The sequence below is a fragment of the Pan paniscus genome, chromosome 5 (assembly GCF_029289425.2).
Source record: "Pan paniscus chromosome 5, NHGRI_mPanPan1-v2.0_pri, whole genome shotgun sequence".
Lineage (NCBI taxonomy): Eukaryota > Metazoa > Chordata > Mammalia > Primates > Hominidae > Pan > Pan paniscus.
The window spans coordinates 60,032,212-60,051,427 of record NC_073254.2 but is presented as its reverse complement, the minus strand read 5'-3'; the positions used below and the strand labels follow the sequence as shown (position 1 = coordinate 60,051,427).

General features: G+C 40.9%; 1 protein-coding gene across 6 annotated transcripts in view; it reads right to left on the bottom strand.

The window, feature by feature from the left end:
- Positions 1–5,702: 5,702 nt before the first annotated feature.
- The window catches only part of RUNX2 (RUNX family transcription factor 2), a 227,237-nt gene continuing 213,723 nt past the window's right edge, over positions 5,703–19,216 (bottom strand). For 3 of the 6 annotated variants that reach the window (XM_034962200.4, XM_063605295.1, XM_034962202.3), the window contains 2 exons: positions 11,514–11,579; positions 5,703–9,969 (listed from right to left, as the gene is read on the bottom strand). In XM_034962200.4, coding sequence (XP_034818091.2) covers positions 9,491–9,969; positions 11,514–11,579 — 545 coding nt within the window. In that variant the 3' untranslated portion in view covers positions 5,703–9,490. The remainder of the gene's footprint in view (positions 9,970–11,513; positions 11,580–19,216) is intronic. The other 3 variants (XM_034962201.4, XM_063605296.1, XM_063605297.1) reach the window with 1 other exon arrangement.

Sequence of the window (19,216 nt, the reverse complement as noted above, 5' to 3'; positions counted from 1 at the left end):
TGCAAGGAACAAGTAAAAAAAAAATCCTCCTATTGATGAGTATTTTTCTACAGTCATTAAAAGTCAAAGGGCTCAGGGCTTCCGACTTTCCCTCTTGGGAAACCTGTAAGCTCGTCTTCTGGACAGCTTAGAAAAGGGCTGGATGGCGAAGGCGAGAGGCTCAAAGGCCCCCAGCAAGCAGCTCCGCCGAGGAACGGGTGCAGGGGACACACTGTGTTTTCAGTTCAGATTCTGTGATCTTTCTGCCAAACACGGGTTTACAAAGCAAAAACCACCAGAGAATTCTCATACTTTCTGCCTTATTCTCCTGGTGTTCGTCTTAACAGGAATCAGCTGTTTGCCTTCTCACTTATACAGCATGTTGCTGAGGCGAATTTAGCATCTGGCCTGGCTATTATTAAAAACAAGAACATCCTGCTCTGTTGGGAGAACAGCACCACTGGCAATAAAAGGACAGAGATCATTTGCATTCAGGATTCCAGAGATGTGTTTCAGTTCAATATCTGCGCTCCCTCCTTCCACCCCTGCTTTCATTTTAAGATTTCCTGATGCATCCATCATTTGCAGCGTGGTCAACTTTTTTTCTGAAACAGGCACACACAGAGCATATTTTTTCCTTTCACTGGGAGGCAGGAATGACTGGAGTTGTTCAAACACCGGTCCGTTCCTGCAATTCCTATGATAAAGTTGAACTACCAGAGGAATTTTTTTTTTTTTTTTTACAACTGCGGAAATGAAAAAGTAAACAAGACTGGGACTGCATTGGTATTTAGGCTCCAGCTTTTTGTTGTTGTTTTTGTCTTTCCCTTTTTTTAAGCCATTGGGCTAGGAGCCTGAAGGGAGCATATAATATGAAAAACGCTGAGAGGTTTTATTAGCCAATAAAAAAAAAAACTGAGTTCCTATTAACCACTTAACTCCTTGCTGAAGTTCAAACTTGCTTTCTCCTTGAATCCTTCTCTCCCTCTCATGCCCACGAGGAATGACGGTTGGTTCACCAGTCTTTCCCTGCACAACCTGAGCTCACAGTTTGTGCTCCAGAAGGTGTGGTTGAGAATCGTATTCAATAATAATCTCTGTATTTCTCATCTGTGAAGACATAAATAAGATTTCTGCAAGGAGCCAAATGTTCTACGCCCCCAAATCTACACACACAAAGACTCTTTAAGCACTCTACTAAAAAAGAGTAAAGTCATTGTGATTTCTAGGATTTGAAATACTAAATGATGGTTAGGGAGAACAAAATCAGGCTGAAGCATTTCTGGGATAAATAATGATCCCACAAAACGCTCCTCTCATTTGGGGGCAGAAGAATGAAGGGAAACTCACAGAGAAACAGAAAGTGAAATTGGTCCAACTATTTCACTGCTGGAGATAGATGGAGTTAGGATACATAGGTGACTTGGTTTAGGAAAGAAAGGATGTCGAAGGTGATTTAAATCCTAACACTGTTTTATTAATCGTGCCACAATTCTACATGTCACGTGGTTTTGTTATCTGCTTTTTGCTGCTTTTAAATAAATTTGTACTTTTCTATCAGTCCATCATCCAATTGTGTTTCGGGTGTTCTTGGTATTCCCATCTCTCAAAAACACCCTTAGTTTCTGCCATTATATACTGTATCTCTAATTCCACGAAGCTCACTCTATCCTATTTCCATTTTCTACATTCGGGTTAACTCTAGTACTTTTGGTCCTCCCAGATAAATTTCCTAAGGCCACATGAGCCTGTGCGCTTTTGTGTTCCGGTCCCATTTAATGTTACTGCTCCAAGAGCTACTCCCTGAAGGGCTTATGTGGAAGAATTTTGCCTTTTTGTTAAAAGTATTTTGCTCTATGTCCTTGATTTCTTTATAAGAATAGCAGGTGGGGGAAATTCTTCCCTTTTTATTGGCTACGCAGTGGGACAGAATGACCTGGAAAGAATAGATAGCAATCAAGAAGTGAGCTGTGTTTGCAGTGCTAAAACAGGAAGCACGTTTTGCAGAAAACCCCACTAAGTGGCCTGACATCAATGCAACAAGATAATAAGAAACGAATTAAAAGACATTTTGGTAAATGTTAAATGTGTTTCCAGAAATTTGATCCCTCTGCTTCCCAAATGGCTGAGCATATCTGAATAGCAGGGCTGGATTGAGTCACAAACTTTTGAATAATAGCTTTACAAAAATTACTAAAAACTCCTTAAATGTTAGCTTCTCCCTGCTCCCTTAATTGACATATCAAGGAGCATCCAGTGTCCCTTGTCCCAGTAACCTATTTGAAGACAAGTAATTGTTTCTTTATCACTTGTGGGATAAAGGCAGTACTTTTTTTTTTTTTGAAGAATTTGCAGAAATAAAAAACTGAGGCCAAGAAACACTGTGTCTCCTGAGTACATGTGCAGGGGTGGTGAGCCCCATCTTTCTCTGAGTGGGTGGCTGTTCAGGTACCCTTTCCAAACTTCACCCTCCTCCCTCCCTCCCTTCAGGCACACACATACCTGTGTGTGCATACACATATACACACATACACACATACACCACACCACACACACACACATACACATACACCACACATATACACACACATGCACATACATACACATGCACACACACACCACACACATATACACACACATACACACACACACCACACATACACACCACACATACACACACCACACACACACATACACATGCACACACACCACACACATATACACCACACACATATACACACATACACACACCACACATGCACACATACACACATAGACACACACCACACACACGTATACACATATACACACACGTATACATATACGTGCACATACACACCACACACATACACACATGCACTACACACATAAATACACATACACACATGCACCACAGACACATATACACACACATACATACACCCCCCCCACACACACACACACACACCACACACACGCCCACACACACACATCCCTGGTGTATTACCCTTTGCGTCTTCACTGGATCCTTTTCCTTGGTAAGTTTTGATTCATAACTTTTTAAAATTTCCTTTCCAAGGCCTCCTGATTGAATAGTTACCGCTGAGAAGCCCCTAGGAAGACACAAAGAGGCTTCTCAGGGTCCACAGCAATGGTGGTGAGGAAGGAAAGACTCCCTTGCCTTTGCTCAGAACCCAGAGTTTAAATCAAGAGTATCAGCTCTCCACATACTGGTTCCTACCTGGCCTTTCTTAGCACCTTTTCCAGGCCAGAGGAGAGAGACAATGGAAGAGCCGAGAAGGGTTGGGAGCAATTTGGAGTATACCTGGGGTGCATAGGCCTAGGGTGTAAGCCTGATTCCCAGTACCAATACCTGGACAGCTCAGGTGTTATGAACTCTTGCATGAAGATGTCCTTTCCAGCCTCACAGAAACTGACTAAGGAGTGAATGCATGAGAATTTGCTTGGGATTTTCACAGGTGAGCTGGCCCACACTCACTACAACTGGAGCAGTCAGTTGAGTTGTCCTCCACTTCCCCAGAAGAACTTAGAGATGGTGACACTGTTTCATAAGCATCCTTTTTAGATACCTCCAAATTGTTGCTTCCTAGGACTGGTCTCTAAAATAATTTTCGAATAGTTAGGACAGAGAGGCCAACTGATAGCATTGCTTATTGTTAACCTGGTAATCTAGGTACAGGCAAGCCAGTACCTCCATTTCTGCAGTGGCTCTTGGCTAGGTCATTATTGTTTACCAACCATTTCCAGAGAGAATGAAAAATTAACTAATAAAGAGCTGTAGGACCTGCTCTCACTGACTGCCAATGAGGGCTTCCCTGACATCCTCCCTTGCCTTTCATACTGTTTTCAAGTCCCATAAATATAAACATGCGGCTCTTCCACTGCGTCTGTAGATAATAACTTCAGGGGCCTTCCTGTTTACATGGCAATACCCATTTCCCAGCCAAATAAACTCTGTGACAGAGACCTGAGGTGTTTATTGGGCCAGTCCCGGCTGGGATTGAGTTAACAGGAAACACCCACTCTTGCAGAAATGCCTGATGATTAAATATTTGGGGGATAGGGGACACCAGGGGTCAAAAACACTGCAGAAATTGCTTTCTTCTTCCGCCTGCCGTTTCAGTGAGAAACAGGCCATGATAAATATGGCCAACCAATCCAGGCTTAACAAAGCCCCACAGCTGGGCTGTTCACTGGCTGCACAGCCCATGTTGCAGAGAGGAGTGAAGAGGTGCAGACAAAAAAGCCAACAGCAGCCCTCATGATACATCCAAATCTTGGGGTGCCATCAAGTGAAGGGATGGAAAAGGTTGAGGTGTAGCCATCACTGGGAAGTTCCTCAGCCTCTGCCTGGCTACTCTGATTTAATAAGCAATGTATTCTCATATCAGTTCTGTCAATAAAGCCTCTAGCTCAGTGGTTCTCAATCGGTGGTGATCTTGCCACCCAGGGACCATTTGGCAACATCTGGAGACATTTTTGATTGTCCTAACTAGGGAGGTGCTACTAACATTTAGTGGGTAGAGGCTAGGAATGCTGCTAAACATCCTACAATACACAGGAGAGCATCCCTGACACACACACACACAAAGAATTACCCAGTCTGAAATGTCAATAGTGCCAAGATCTAGCCCAATGTCTTTTCATAAACCAAGAAACTGAGACACAGAGGAATAAAGGGATTTGCCCTAGACCATCCTGATGGAGAAAACTGGAGACAGAAAGCAAGCCACTGTGACCACCTCCCTTGTGAATGCCCTTTAAAGTCACACAGATGTTTGATTTTTTTTTTAAATAAATAAATCTACATCCTCAGAGTTGCAGACAAGTTCCCTGGCTTAAGCTCACCCAGTTGCTTTCAGGACATTTCCTATTCTTGGAATTTAACTATTTCCAAGATTTCTTAGAAAATAGTGCCAAAGGGTTAAGAATGAGCAGATCTTCAAGGTCTCTAACTCTCCCTGTGATGTGGGTCAGCTTGGCCACTGGCTGACCTTCTCTGCACCATGTTTTCCTGGGTCCCTATTTTAGAATTGTGGTGAGCCCAAGCATTCAGAAAGCCTAGGACACAGAGAAAGCAACCTTTCTACCCCAGGCCTTCAACCTTATCACAAGGGGGGGGACTTACCAAAAATAAACAATGGCCAAGGGAAAAAAAAATCTCCAAACTATAGTTATGTTCACTAGGAGAATTCTTCTGAGGCTATAGCCCTCCAGGCCAAGGTCCATTTTTACTCATCCTTGGGCTTTGGTTGACTTTATTTTTAAGAACCCAAAAGAGATGTGGAAAGGAAAACAGACTAGCCTATACCTGGGCTGCCCGAGATCTTCTGTTGATAGCCAGAGGTTCACTTGCGGGGCCCTGTTCATGTTCTCAGAGATTAGAATCATGAAGCCATCGAGACTGCATCTATATGCCTGATAGGTCCCCCAGTTGGAATAAATGGCCTTACTCAAGGATGAGGTGAGCACTCCTTCCTTCAGACACAAGCTAGTAAGGAAGTGAGTTCACTGCTAGATTCTTTGCCCACCCCTCTCTAGGAATAGGACAAAACAAGAAGACACCGTTTACCAAGATTTTTTTTCTTCTCCCCAGTAATATAGCATCTCTTCTCTTAACTAGCCCTGGCAAGTCCTAAGACCAAACAGTGCCCAGGTGTAAGCAGGAGTAGACATCAGACTAGGGAGAAACCGTGAACAAGAAAAGACCCAAGGTACACACATAACAAAACCAAAAAAGCCATTTTATTGAAAATTAAATTCAAACTTCAAATTAATATTACAATCATGAGAAAAATGCCAAATAATTCAATTTACAGTTGCAACATACAATACAAATAGTCCCTTTGAAGTTAAGAGTAAACTCATCCACAATCATGACCTGTGGCACAAAGCGGAATTTTTACAATATGTGCATGGAAAGCAATTCTTGGGCAATAGCAATTGGAAAAAATAAAAATGAAAGCTTGTATTTACACAAAATGCTACAAATATTTTTGTTCCACAGAAACCTAAGAATGGTAAAGCATATCCAAAAGAAATGGAATTTTATTCAGAATACCTAAGAAATTATTGTAAGTTATGGTTTTGGCTGATATATTTCAAAGTACTGCATTAAAAAGCAAACAGTTATTTGTAAACATGAAGTAAACACACATCTAAAAAATTCTCACATAGAAAATATTTTTTAAATGCATTCGTTTTCTAAAAACAACAAATTCAAGGTTTGGAAGAAGTGTCTTTTATTATTGTTCTTTCAAATACCATAGGTATAATTATTACTTTTGCTAATGCTTCGTGTTTCCATGTATTAACCTGGATTCTGGGCCAGTCCCTTTCCTCAGAATGGAGGGAATCCTTAAAGCTGTACACACATCTCCTCCCTTCTGAATTTATCACAGATGGTCCCTAATGGTGTGGACTTCTCTGCTCCTTTTGAAAGGGCCCTGGCAAGGGAGAGGCAGTGAGACCGTCTAAAGAGCAAACGATAGTTAATCTGTTGAGTTTCTCAGTTCTGGGCTGAATGTTATTCCACTAATCTAAAACCAAAGCTGTGGTACCTGTTCTGGAACTCTGATATGGGTTAAAATTTGTGAGACAACTGAAATGGATAAAAATGTGGCTGCATTGAAAAGACTGCAAATTCCAGCAATGTTTGTGCTACAAAGAGAACCACGCTATTTTAATTCCCAGGAACTAGTACATGGTTCCACAGTAGTAGTAAGACTTTGCTTTGGTCTTGAAATCACAAATCAAACACATGACCCAGTGCAAATTAAGGGTTCAGTGAAAAAAAACAAAAAAAGAAAGAAAGAAAAACAAAATTTTAATCCCTAGACCAAAAAAGGGCAGAATTTGTTCTAAGAAATGTGAATTACCCCCATTGGGGTGGTTGGAGTGAGGGTGGAAGGAAGAAGTGCTTGAATTTTTCCCAAGGAAAAAAAGCTTCTAAAGTGTTTCTGGGTTGCTGCCTGCAGCCACTATAGTAACATTTCAACACAAAAGCATCCCTAAAGTCACTCAGTATGTGTACTGTAAACTTAAAAAAGCCCTTTTAACATTAAAAAATAATGTACAAATATAGTACCTTTTTAATTAAATAGGATGCAGCTGGCACTGGCGGTAGCATTTTTATGTCAATTAATTAAAATTGAAATGTGTAACCAGACACTGGCTTTTTTAAGTGCTGCTGAAACAAACACACATATTTTACACTTACAAATAAATGGACAGTGGTGTGCTTCAAGCTACCACACACAAACAATAAATAGTATCAATTACTACTTCCATCTTACTTAAGTAATAGAAAAGTGGCTTATTTATCTAAGCATACTTGGTATACGGCCTTTAGAAGGCAAAGTGTTTTGCTTTCCCATCCATTTTTATTAGAAGGAGTCAGGATGAATTCCAAGGGAGACTCCCAGGCAGGAAGCACAGGTCCAGCTGCCCCACACGCTGTCCTGCAATGCTGGGTGGCCTACAAAGGTGGGTTTGAGAAGGACCAGAGAACAAGGGGGCCGTTAGGGTTAGAAGGCAAATCTCTGCTAAATTCTGCTTGGGTGGGTGGAGGATTCCAATGAAGGGACCCTGACTTTTCAGGGAGGAGAGCAGGGATTGGCCTGGTGGTGTCATTAGATGATCCTTGTTTGGATTAAGGATTTGCACTTGGAAATCTGCCATGTGACTGCCAGGAGTGGTCAAAGTGCATGCCACAGAAGGACTCTAGCTCAAATTCATACACACTAGTAGACACCAAACTCCACACCCCCTTGCCCTCCTTGGCACTCCATTGTAAGAAATACAAATGTCAAAGGCTGTCTGTAGGTCCCCGTGGGCCATATGTCCTCTCAGCTCAGCTACCTGCTGGAACCTGGCTGCCTTTTCAGAGGACCTACTCCCAAAGGACAGTGATGTCATTCTGCTCCTCTAAATGCAAATTCTGTGGAAAGCTGCCAGTGGGGCCTTGGGTAAGGCAGATTGGGGTTCCCCTGTTGTGTTGTTTGGTAAGGCTGGTTGGTGAAGAATCCCTGGTGCAATTTTGCTCTCCTGTACTAGGTGTCTCATAATTGAACCCTCTATCCACATGTGCGGCTTTTAGCTGACTATGTCTTTGCTATGAAGCCTGGCGATTTAGAGTTTTGCTTAACTATGAAACCACAGAACATTTTTCTGTAGTTCAATGATTTACTTGTGCTTGTCTTTTTAATATGACAAGAGTCATAATTACCCCAAAGAAATTAGAAAACCACATCACTCCAGCATTTCATGCTGATAAAGGGCTAAAGGTTGTTTTTTAAATCCCTAATTACTGCTTTAGAAGGCAAAGCTGTGTTAGAGGCATTCAAAGATCTGAAAGAACTAAACATAACATTTCCTTCATACATCACAAAAACAATCTATATCTAAAATATTTGGAGATGGAAGTATTTTTTAAAATCACATTGTGCCTGGATGAACTGAAATTGCTTAGCAATATTTCAGATATGGCTCTAGACCACTGAAGAAATTTGTTATTTAATAAAGAGCACTTTTAGAGACCGAAGTCAACATATCAATACACTAAGAAATGTTTCAAGGGTCCAAATGTCATTAAATAATTATAAATATATCTTTAAAGTTATATGACCATTCACGTTAGCAAGTTACCTCAGATTTTACACATATTCATAATTTAAAAAAAAAGAAAACAAATAACACATAGCCAAACGCAAACACTATCTATATCATTATGGCTATAATAATGTATTGCCATTTTCAGTTTTGCATAAAAGGAGAAGGCAGGTTTTAGGGATGGGATTTCTTTTTGGTTCAGTGGGAAAAGGGGAGAAGGAGTGTTAAAAAGTAAAATAAAATAATCTATCCTGATCAGTTATTTTTGAAGTCACTTTCTTAGAGCAGGAAAAAAAAAAAAAAAAAAAAACGAACCCAACAGTTCAGATGAGGACCTGCAGCATGTCTGAAAGCAGAAATTGGAAGAGTTATTCTGAATGATGGTACTGTGATGGAAGCGTCCATTCTACCTCATGTCCCTTTAGTGCACCTCAACTGGTTTTGTGAGCTGTCTGCGGAGGGCACTGGTCCATACACAGCTGCCACCGTGAGGGTGTGAAGTTTCAAAGCACAGAGAGGAAGTGGCTTTGCTCTTCTCCCTCCTGAACCTGGAGTCCACCTCTCTGAATTGGCATATGAACAGGTTATTGATGATAACAGACCAAACAACAAAAACAAAAATACCTTTTCCCTTCTTTGTTCCTTTGTAAAAGTACATCTTAAATAGTAAACAATCTGAAGCTCGATTGCAATTGTCTCTCTTGAGCCTTCTGCTTCTCAATATCTACCCTCTTATGGCTGCAAGATCATGACTGAGTGAGTGAATGAAAAATCTTCTAAAAAATAGGCACTTTGTAGATAGCTAATCGATATACATATATATGCACTCTCTCTATATATGTATATATTGATACGTGTGGGATGTGGCCCCCAGATACCACTGGGCCACTGCTGAGGAATTTCAATATGGTCGCCAAACAGATTCATCCATTCTGCCACTAGAATTCAAAACAGTTGGGGAACTGCTGTGGCTTCCATCAGCGTCAACACCATCATTCTGGTTAGGCAAATTTGGATTTAATAGCGTGCTGCCATTCGAGGTGGTGGTGCATGGCGGAAGCATTCTGGAAGGAGACCGGTCTCCCCCCGGCACCATGGGAAACTGATAGGATCCTGACGAAGTGCCATAGTAGAGATATGGAGTGCTGCTGGTCTGGAAGGGTCCACTCTGGCTTTGGGAAGAGCCGGGGTAGGGTGGTGGCAGGTAGGTGTGGTAGTGAGTGGTGGCGGACATACCGAGGGACATGCCTGAGGTGACTGGCGGGGTGTAAGTAAAGGTGGCTGGATAGTGCATTCGTGGGTTGGAGAAGCGGCTCTCAGTGAGGGATGAAATGCTTGGGAACTGCCTGGGGTCTGAAAAAGGGCCCAGTTCTGAAGCACCTAAAAATTATAACAGAAGATGGAGGGAAAAATCTGTAAATATCAATTAAAATAATGATAGAATTGTTACAAGAAAAAAAAAAGAAAACTTTAGCTTTCCCATAAAGGAACAGCAAGCCACAGACAGACCTTCAAATGCACCAGTCACTTTACAGTCTTTTTCCCCCACTTTGCAGTCTTAACAGCATTGATCCTTAAGTTCTTCACCCCCAGAGAATCCCAGAGGGCTTTAAAAACCCACATGTGTGCCAGGTCAATGTGTAAACCAACCCAACACTCTGATCACATAGGTTCACTCACCAGACTTTAAAACCAAATCCTCATGGATTTTTTTTTCTCTTTTTGTTTCTCGTTGCACTTTAGATATTTGAAGTGAAATTTTTACTAAGTCAGACAAGTTTATTTTCCTCAACTCAATATAAAGAAATTCCAAAATAATGTCTTACTGTTATTTACTCTTGGTAGGCTCTTTCATCAATGAAGGAACATCAAAAAGATATCCTATCATGTTCCTATCATTTCCTTTAACGCCTTTAAAGAATTTAAAATCTTGTCAGAGGTCTCATCTTAGCAACAGTGAAATCAAACCAGAAACTCATAACTTCTCTGGGGGTGGATAGGGAGGGTCATAAGCTACTAGATCAGTCGGTTTTGAAAGTGGGAGTCAGGAGGCACAAGGGGGCTTGGTACCTTAGGAATCATTGATTTCAAGTCTTGATGGGAGACTTGTGACCTGATTTAGACCAGGTGCTAACAGTAGCTTTTGCGAGAGGCTCGCTGCCTAGGGGAGATTAAGAGGAGGGCACTCCCCACCCGTCTCCCAGGCCCCAGCACCACATCCTACAGAACCAGCTTCAGGTCAACTTGAAGCAGTAACCTGAAGGCAAAGATGGTTTTCCCCTAAAACATGAAGTCCTTTCACTTCTAAAGCTAACAGTAGGCCTCCTTAATAGATGTTTCTGGTGCCTAAGTTATGAAACCACCGTTATAAACCATTTCATGTGGAAATTTGTTTTCTGAAATGCTAGAATCTTGTAGTTGTGACCTTTAAAGATTGGGTTTATTATTATTTTTCTAGAATTGACAGAATTGTGACAAGCCCTTTTCTAATACCAGTGCTCTTGCTAAGATATTGTTCCCTTCTAAAATATTTTGATTATTCAGATCTCATATATTTGTTTCTCCTACAGCTTTTAGCTATAAAGAAAAGCACTAAACAATTCTTGAGGACTTTAATGAATGGGTACTTCTTCACCTCATTTTTATTCAGACCTTGTTCTTGGATATTACGATGTTTATTAAGGGAATAATCCGAACACTTTTCTTTAAAGGTGCTGATTGAAGGTTACTAATTTTTGTTAAAATGCACACTGCTTATAATCTTCACAAAATGCAAGGGTTAAGTGCCATGATGTGCATTTGTAATAAAAAGTGACTCTTTAAAAGCAACATATAGTTAACAAAACTCACAAATCGGACAGTAACAACCAGACAGCCCAGCCCAGCCCAGCCCTGCCCAGCCCAGCAATTGTTAAAAGTCTCACCTGCCTGGCTCTTCTTACTGAGAGTGGAAGGCCAGAGGCAGAAGTCAGAGGTGGCAGTGTCATCATCTGTAAAATGAGGGGGATGAGCTCTAAGTTCCCTTCCAGCTCTAATGTTCTATGACTATGAATTCCAAGAGAGAAGGAGAAGCAACAGCCTTAGGGGAGGGGTAGACAGAGAGGTTCCCATCCCTCATTAGTATTTCCCAGAGTCTGCAGGCCCATAAGCAGAGGGTAAAAGCTAGTGAGCAGCTTCTAAGGCCAGAAGCAAACACTTTCAAGATGAAGAACCAAAACTGACAGCCCAGGCAGTCACTCTCTGCTTTTTATAAATTCTTCCATCCTCAACCAGCCTCTACCTATTCCTCCCAAAAACGAAATTCTGACAAGCTTAAATTTAAAAATGTGGAAACAGCTATTATGACAGAATCAGAAATGGGAGCAGATGCTCCATAACATTTCCCCTGCCCAGTGCTTGTGCCCTGCCTCGTACAATACAGAGGCCAAATGGAGGCCACAGACGTTCCTCAGGCAGCCTCTGCATTGCAGGGCATCCAGGTGACCTTGAGCTGGCAGAACTAACAGCGATGGGCAGGGCACTTCTGTATGCATTAAGTTCAATATTTAGATCATATAAGAAGAACCAGAATAATGTGAACAGCGTGTATCAGAAAGAAGTCTCACTTAAAACGCCAACGTGTGCCCCCTGCAGAAGTATGGAGTTCACACAGATAGACATGTTAATGTAAAAACTGCTTCTTAGGTGTATCTGTACTTAAAATACACTGCAGTAATAATTACAATTCCGTATGGTTTCACTTATTTTGATGCAGAAGCCTCATTAAAACTCTTTATGTGGGGCCCTGGCAGTAAACTCCAATATGGTTTTGAATTTACCCCTCCCCACTCCTTCCTCTCAATTTTACCTGATACATTTTGCTGATGTTTTTATTGCCCATCACATGCCAGGATCACTGTACCTTTTTGGTTTATAGATGCTAGCTAACACAAAATGACATTTGTTTTTCAATTAACGAGCTCTGGTTATGGTTTATAGAAAACAATGCAACAAATTTCCGCTAGGTTTACAGTATTTTAACCAATCACTTCTAGGCATTTGAGTCTTAATGTCTTGAGAATGGACTCTTTCTTGATAAAGAGCGCTAATGTTGACTTGAAAGGGATTATAGGATGATTTTTCAACTTACAAACAATAGAATTTTCTGGAATTTGCTTAGTCATTTTATGTTACCAAGAAATGTTCCTGAAACATTTTGCAACATGTTCTCTAGGAAGAAATAGTAACAATTTGCTCTAGTACCATACGAGATCCCTTATAAAATAATCATGATAAGGTGGTGGGAGAAATCCTAAACTTAAAAGAAAGACTATAAAGTCCTTCCTAATCTTCAATTTTTTAAATAATAATAGTTACAGAAGCAAATAATATCATTAAATTTTCTTTCATTGAATAAGGTTGTATCTGTGCTTCCAATGTCTGTTTTGTACATGAACTCAGGTTTTCTTTTAGAACCCCTTCTTGGGCTATTTTGACATTGTATCCTAAACTAGTCATCCTTGTGTCGCCAACCACATTGTAGCCACAAACTTACCAACATAGAACTAACTGGATGTTACATCAACTAAAGTAAGCAAAATATAAGTTTGACTTATTAAGAGTCCATATTATGAAGGCCTAGAGTTCTAAAAGCAGTGCAACCCCAATCTGATTTTCTAAATATAAAACCAAAGCTCAGCCACTCCCCCAGTGATATGCCTGGTACCCTCAGAGCTCCCAAGAGCCAGTTTAAAACTCATGACTACAACTTACTGGATAGATAAAGCCAAAGGTGGTTTGGGGACCTTTTTAAAATAGCAAGGAACAACTTGCACAAGTCCATTCTTTTTGCTGTTATCCATGTTATCTCCTCCATATACAAAGTACATTCAGCTATTAGGCTTTGCTGAACAGTGGAGAAGTTGAGAGTGCTATAGCCAACACTAGATCACTTGGTGCGAAGAGTTTCAAAATGATATGTGCCTACATCTTCCTGGGGGACTGCCAGGAGTTACTAGACGCCCAAGATAATCATCGTGCATTTTCCTGATGGGTTGGTTTTACTCAACTTGGGGAAAATAATACACTATACAATAAACATGAATATGATGTGGAGGAGAATGCAACATTTATGTGAATTTTTAGATAAATAAAAAATGACTTCAACAAAATTTTGCGCTTGTAAAGCTTTAGGCTATGATCTGAGATCCCCCAAGGTACTCAAATACTCCTTTATGCTGGTTGAGGAACTCTGATGGAAAAGTCTAAACTCTTAATTTGCTGCTTAGGTAACGCAAATCTAACTCCTGTTTGACAAATAGGAAAGCTGGTATCTAGAGAAAAGAAGCCATTTACTCAATATCACAAAATCACAGCCACAGCTAGACAGACCTCTTTGACTTCTAACAAAGGATATGCGATCTTAGTTACCCTTAAGGAATTTGGTTAACATGATCACAGGTCTATCTACATACACATACACACCTGCTATCTTAGAAGTTGATTTGCCTAAATGAAAAATACTCAAAATATCTCAAAATACTTAAATTGACTCTTCTACTGCCTAAGTGTTGCCCCAGTGAGAGTTCCTATCTTTGGGATATTATTAATAACTCTTTTAGGCCTTGTTGATCTAATCTGCTAAATAATGGGCAATTAGTTTAGTTGCTCAGGGCAACATGTGAATAAGACCAAGGTCAAGGGTACGATCCCCTTAGGACCTGCTGGCTTCCTACAGATGCATTTCATTCCAAAACTGCTGTCTACACCCCTAGCCAAAGCCAAACAGCTTGCAAACAAATGTAGCTGTCATAAAAAGAGCTGCAAGAACTTTGCTCATTAAAATAGTAACAGCAGCGGCAGCAGCAATTTTTCACAACCTAATATACACAGGAAAGAATATATTAATAAAATTTCCATGGAGCACAAATAAAAATAAAATCACTAATAAAAATTAAAACATCTTGCCCCTCCTCCCAAGGCCTATGAGGGAAAAGGAAATAGCCTCTCTTTACCCAACTAGGTTTCTTGGGTCTTCAAGTGGAAAGTGTGTGAAACCAAGATAAGAGGGAATCAAACAGAATGTCTGATCTTCAATTTTCAGGGCCGGGAATCCTCCCTGTGGCATCTTTCACACACTGCTTTCGAATGCTGCTTATCCTGAGTCACGTTTGGCTCCCACTGAGAGTGAGCTGTGGAGGGTAGAGAAGTGTCTGATACTTCTTTGCCTCCCCTTCAGAACTTCATAACAGTCACACCTGTTTGACATTTGAAGGCCTTTACTTTAACATACATTTTCTCATTGACTAGGCCCCCAATAAATACGGTTGGTTGATGGAAAATGGGTAAGGAGATCTCTAGAACAAAAAAGAAATTGGAATTTGACCAAAATAACAGACCGGGTACTTGCCACTGGGGCTGTCAGCTGGGAAACCCCATGCCCCATGTCCTCTTGGCCTCTGTGCAGTACATTCACACATCCCAGCAGAGCAGGCAGGTCAGGGCAGAAAAAAGGAAGGGGGGCCTTGAATCCAGACTGAACATATGCTGGCATATTCAGAGTCCTCTGCCCACTTTATGTGAGGGGATAAAGGTACAGAATGAAAAGCCATTGTACTTCTCAGCAATGAGGTGTTAACTTCAAAGCTTCATTGGGGTCTTTTAAATGGTAGGAGTTATTGCTTCAACAAATCTCAAATAAATCCGAAGGACGTTTTATTAACCCCTCTCAGAGTTCTTTCTATTGGAACATGTAACACACAAGACCTATGTGGAACTGCTCTCCCCTGGTAACCAAGAATCTTCTCCCCCTTTTAAACGTTTTGGCTGCCCCCTTCCCAACAGCTCTATTATTTAATTTCCTATTTTACTTCTGTTCCAATAGCATTTATTTTCTGTATCACTCTTTTGGACCCTTACTCACTCCCTTATTGAATTATTAGCTGTTTCTTAGTCTGTTTTCTCCAACTATAAAGTCAGCTTTGGATGGTAAAGAATATGTTTTCCTCTCATATCCCTCTTGGAACCTAGTACATTGTAAGAGGCTAAAATGAAAAAAAAAATGTCGGCGCATGGTTGGATGGATAAATGAATACGTAAATGAGTCTAAGGATTGGGAACTCTGTACAATAACTCTGTACAGTTTTAACACAAAAGAAAAAGATATGAAAAGCATTGAGCAATGCTGACATCAAACCTAAAATGTAATTCAAATACATTCCATACCTATAAAACCTTGTAAAACTCTCTTTAAAGAGCATTCAAAGCTATTCCCAAGCATTATTGCGTCACTTGACCTCACATTGCAGACAGGAGCCCCCAAAACAGCAGTTGACACTAGTAAACGGATGCCTCTGCTTTGCTTCCACTGTTATTTCCTCTTCACTCCCAGCACCTGTCCTGCCTCCCAGCCAGTATCTGGGTGTAGATCCACACTAGGGAGCCCTGGGGAGACTAGATGAAAGGGAAAGAGGGCCAGGCCAGAAACCCATGGCCTGCTGTTAGGTAAGCACACTCGTCCTTCCTTATGATCCTGGGTTAATCGCTGCCACTAAGATCATAATCTTTATTTGGAGTGAATAGTTTAAAGGAACAGAGAGTGAAACTAGCATCTTGTTTGAATTTTTTTAGACTAGTATACAGAAGCAGAAGTCAGAGTCATCAAGAATCATAGATGAGTTCTATAGATGAGTTTTATAGACACGGAAACCTGCGGGCATGGTAGATCTGAGCGGCAACATGAGACTCCAACATGGTTCTCCGTCCTAGCTCCAGCATTCTATTCTACCTCTGCACCCTGACAGAGTATGCAGGGTGCAGAGGAAAACATAGAGGGTCTGCCTTGAGCTTCCTGAGATCTGCATTCTATGAAAACACACATGAAAAGGGAAATTCTTCCACTTACTGCCTTTTTAAGTCACACAGGCAGCAGGGCCTTAAAACAAGAGTGTATTACCCCTTACTCAAGCATAGGCCAGCCACCTTTCAAAAAGCATATCTGAGCAATTCTGTAATGAAGGGGTGAAAAGGAAGGAGGCTATGGGCATATTCAGAGTCCTCTGCCCTATTTCAAAGTCATATCCCACTGCTCCTAAGCATGGCCCCTCTTCCTGGTGGAGTGATTATATACTCAGGACACTCACGGGAGCTTTGCCCATGCTCTCCCCGGCACCCATGGTTTTCTCTCTTCTCTCTGCCAGACCAAAGTAAGCAAGCTCTGGCTCAAAGCTCACCACTACACAAGGATTTCCTGGGCACACAAATTCTTACCATAATATTTCATTTACCAGACTAACCTTGGACATTTATGTAGATAAATGTTACTGCTGCACACATTCCTAAGTATTATCATTGGTTTTAGATAAGAATTTTCGTTTTCCAACTAAAGAGGAAGCAAATGAAGAGGAAGAACCACATATTCTTCTTCCAGATCCTACCTTATAGTATGGTGCTGAGAAGACAGATGCTTCAAAAAATTTTGCAAAGCAGATGAATTACTACCAAAGTCTCAAGGAGGCAAACACGACAGAGGTAGAAATGCTATATAAACATTATTCAAAAGTCAAATGTAGACTATATGCAAAATATTACTTTGCATTTTCCACACTGAGGTTCTAAGGGACCAATTTTCTAAATTTCCCTGAATTTCTCCCCTTACACTAAAAAATGATCAACTATCCATCACTAACTTAGTTTTACTTTTCATTTCATTAGATAATAATTAGGAAAATATACCATATATAGAAGACATGCAACGGATCATGCTGATGGAGAAGAAACCAGCAAAATGAGATTGTAAAATCATTTTAAGATAATGAAATGACCAGCAAACTCCATTCTTTTGCAAAAGAGAGGGAAAATCCCTCGACTATACAGTCTAAATATTTGTTTTCTGTGTTGTAATGAATTGTACTTTTCCACTGCATGCTCACAAATTCTGAAAGAACTAGCTGATCCTAAGGCTAAGAAAGTATGTTATGCTGAAGGAAAAAGAGAGAGAGAGAGAGAGAAAAAAAAAAAACCTGGCAATTTTCAGAAAATTCAGCCATTCCTTAAACCCACCCAAATTTTGAGGATATTGTTGGAAGAATATATTTCCTTTTATAAAGGGAAAGGGGGCAGGCAGTAGATGTGTGAGTGAGTGTGTATGCATACAGGGAGGGAGAGTAAGGGAAGGAACAAGCCAAAGATGGAGGGGGAGAGAAAAGGGAGGAAAAATGAGAGAGATCTTCCTGCTAGGCCTTGATTAAGAACTTTTTAAATCCTAGGAAGGGTGGATAGTCTTTGAAACCAGATCCGCTGCAGGAAGGAGGCCAGCACCCAGGACACCGTGTCTTTCAGAAGGGGCCACCCACGGTGCCGTGGCGGTCATATGACTGCCCTGTCACATCCTGAAGCCATTTCCAGCCCATGCACACGTCTGTGCTCCCATTTAGAGAGGATGGGATATATTGGGAACACATATGGAAACACTTTCAGAGAATCAGTTTCCATGAAATTCATAATGAGCCAAGTGGCTTCAGATGTGGTTGCGTTCCTCCGATTAGCCAGCAAAAAAAAAAAAAAAGGAAAAGGGACAAATCCACCCTTTCAGACCTTATTTCAGTTTCAGAAAAATTAAAAACCACTAATGACTTATGGCTACCAAAACATGGAGCCACAATTAGGAGAGAAGGACTAGGAAAATGAGGGAGAGAGGTTTAAAAGTGATAGCCTTTCCCTCCTAAAAATAACAGCTTCGATATCGGTAATCTTATCTTAAATCAGAGAGAGCCTTTCCTGCGATGGTATCTGCCTGGAGTGGCATAATTAATTTTCTGACATCCTGGCAGAAGGTTGTACACATGTGCAAATGAGGGGGTGGGAGGTGGCGGGGAGATGGCGAGCGAGGCAGAGGCTACAAGACCAACTCTTATTTGATAACATATGTGGTCAATTAAGATTATTTTAAAAATTGCAAACTAAATGATAAATTGTTCCTAAGTAAATCTTTCAAAAAAGCCAGAATTCAGACAGGACAGACTGGTATTTTCCTGTGGCCTGCGCTAGTGGTAACTTGGTCTATATTAAAAGCAGAAATTTATGAACTGGTTGAGATGTTATATATTAGACACCAAAGCCTAACTGATAGGAAGGCATGAAATACAAGAAGTGGACAAATGGAGAAGGGTTTTTAAAGAGGGACATTTAACTGATATTAGTAAGTTAAAACGTTATTTATATATTAAAACAAAAACATACATATTCTAAAATAAAATTCACATACATTCTCAGATAAAACAAGAGACTTGGAAATATTCTCTTTGGAGACCTGGGGTTGTTTTGGGTTATGCCAGCAGATCAGGGAGAGCAGGGATAGTGAAGGAGCCCTTGAGTTTCCTCTGCCCTTTGAGGCGCTCCCGTGGAAAAATCTGCGCAGCGTTTCTTTCAGGCTTGGTAGCAAGCCTGAAGCCCTGGTGCAGGAATGTTCTGACTTGAAGCTGCTTGATGATGGGCTGGGAACTAGAACTGCCTATTGCTTAACAGACTAGTCAGTTGCTTTTCCCTAACCATATGAATCCTATAAGTGATGGAATAGCCACAGCATCCCATGGTGTTAGCAAAAATTGACTAAGAGGAAAGAGTGGCTAACCAAACAGCTGGGATGCCA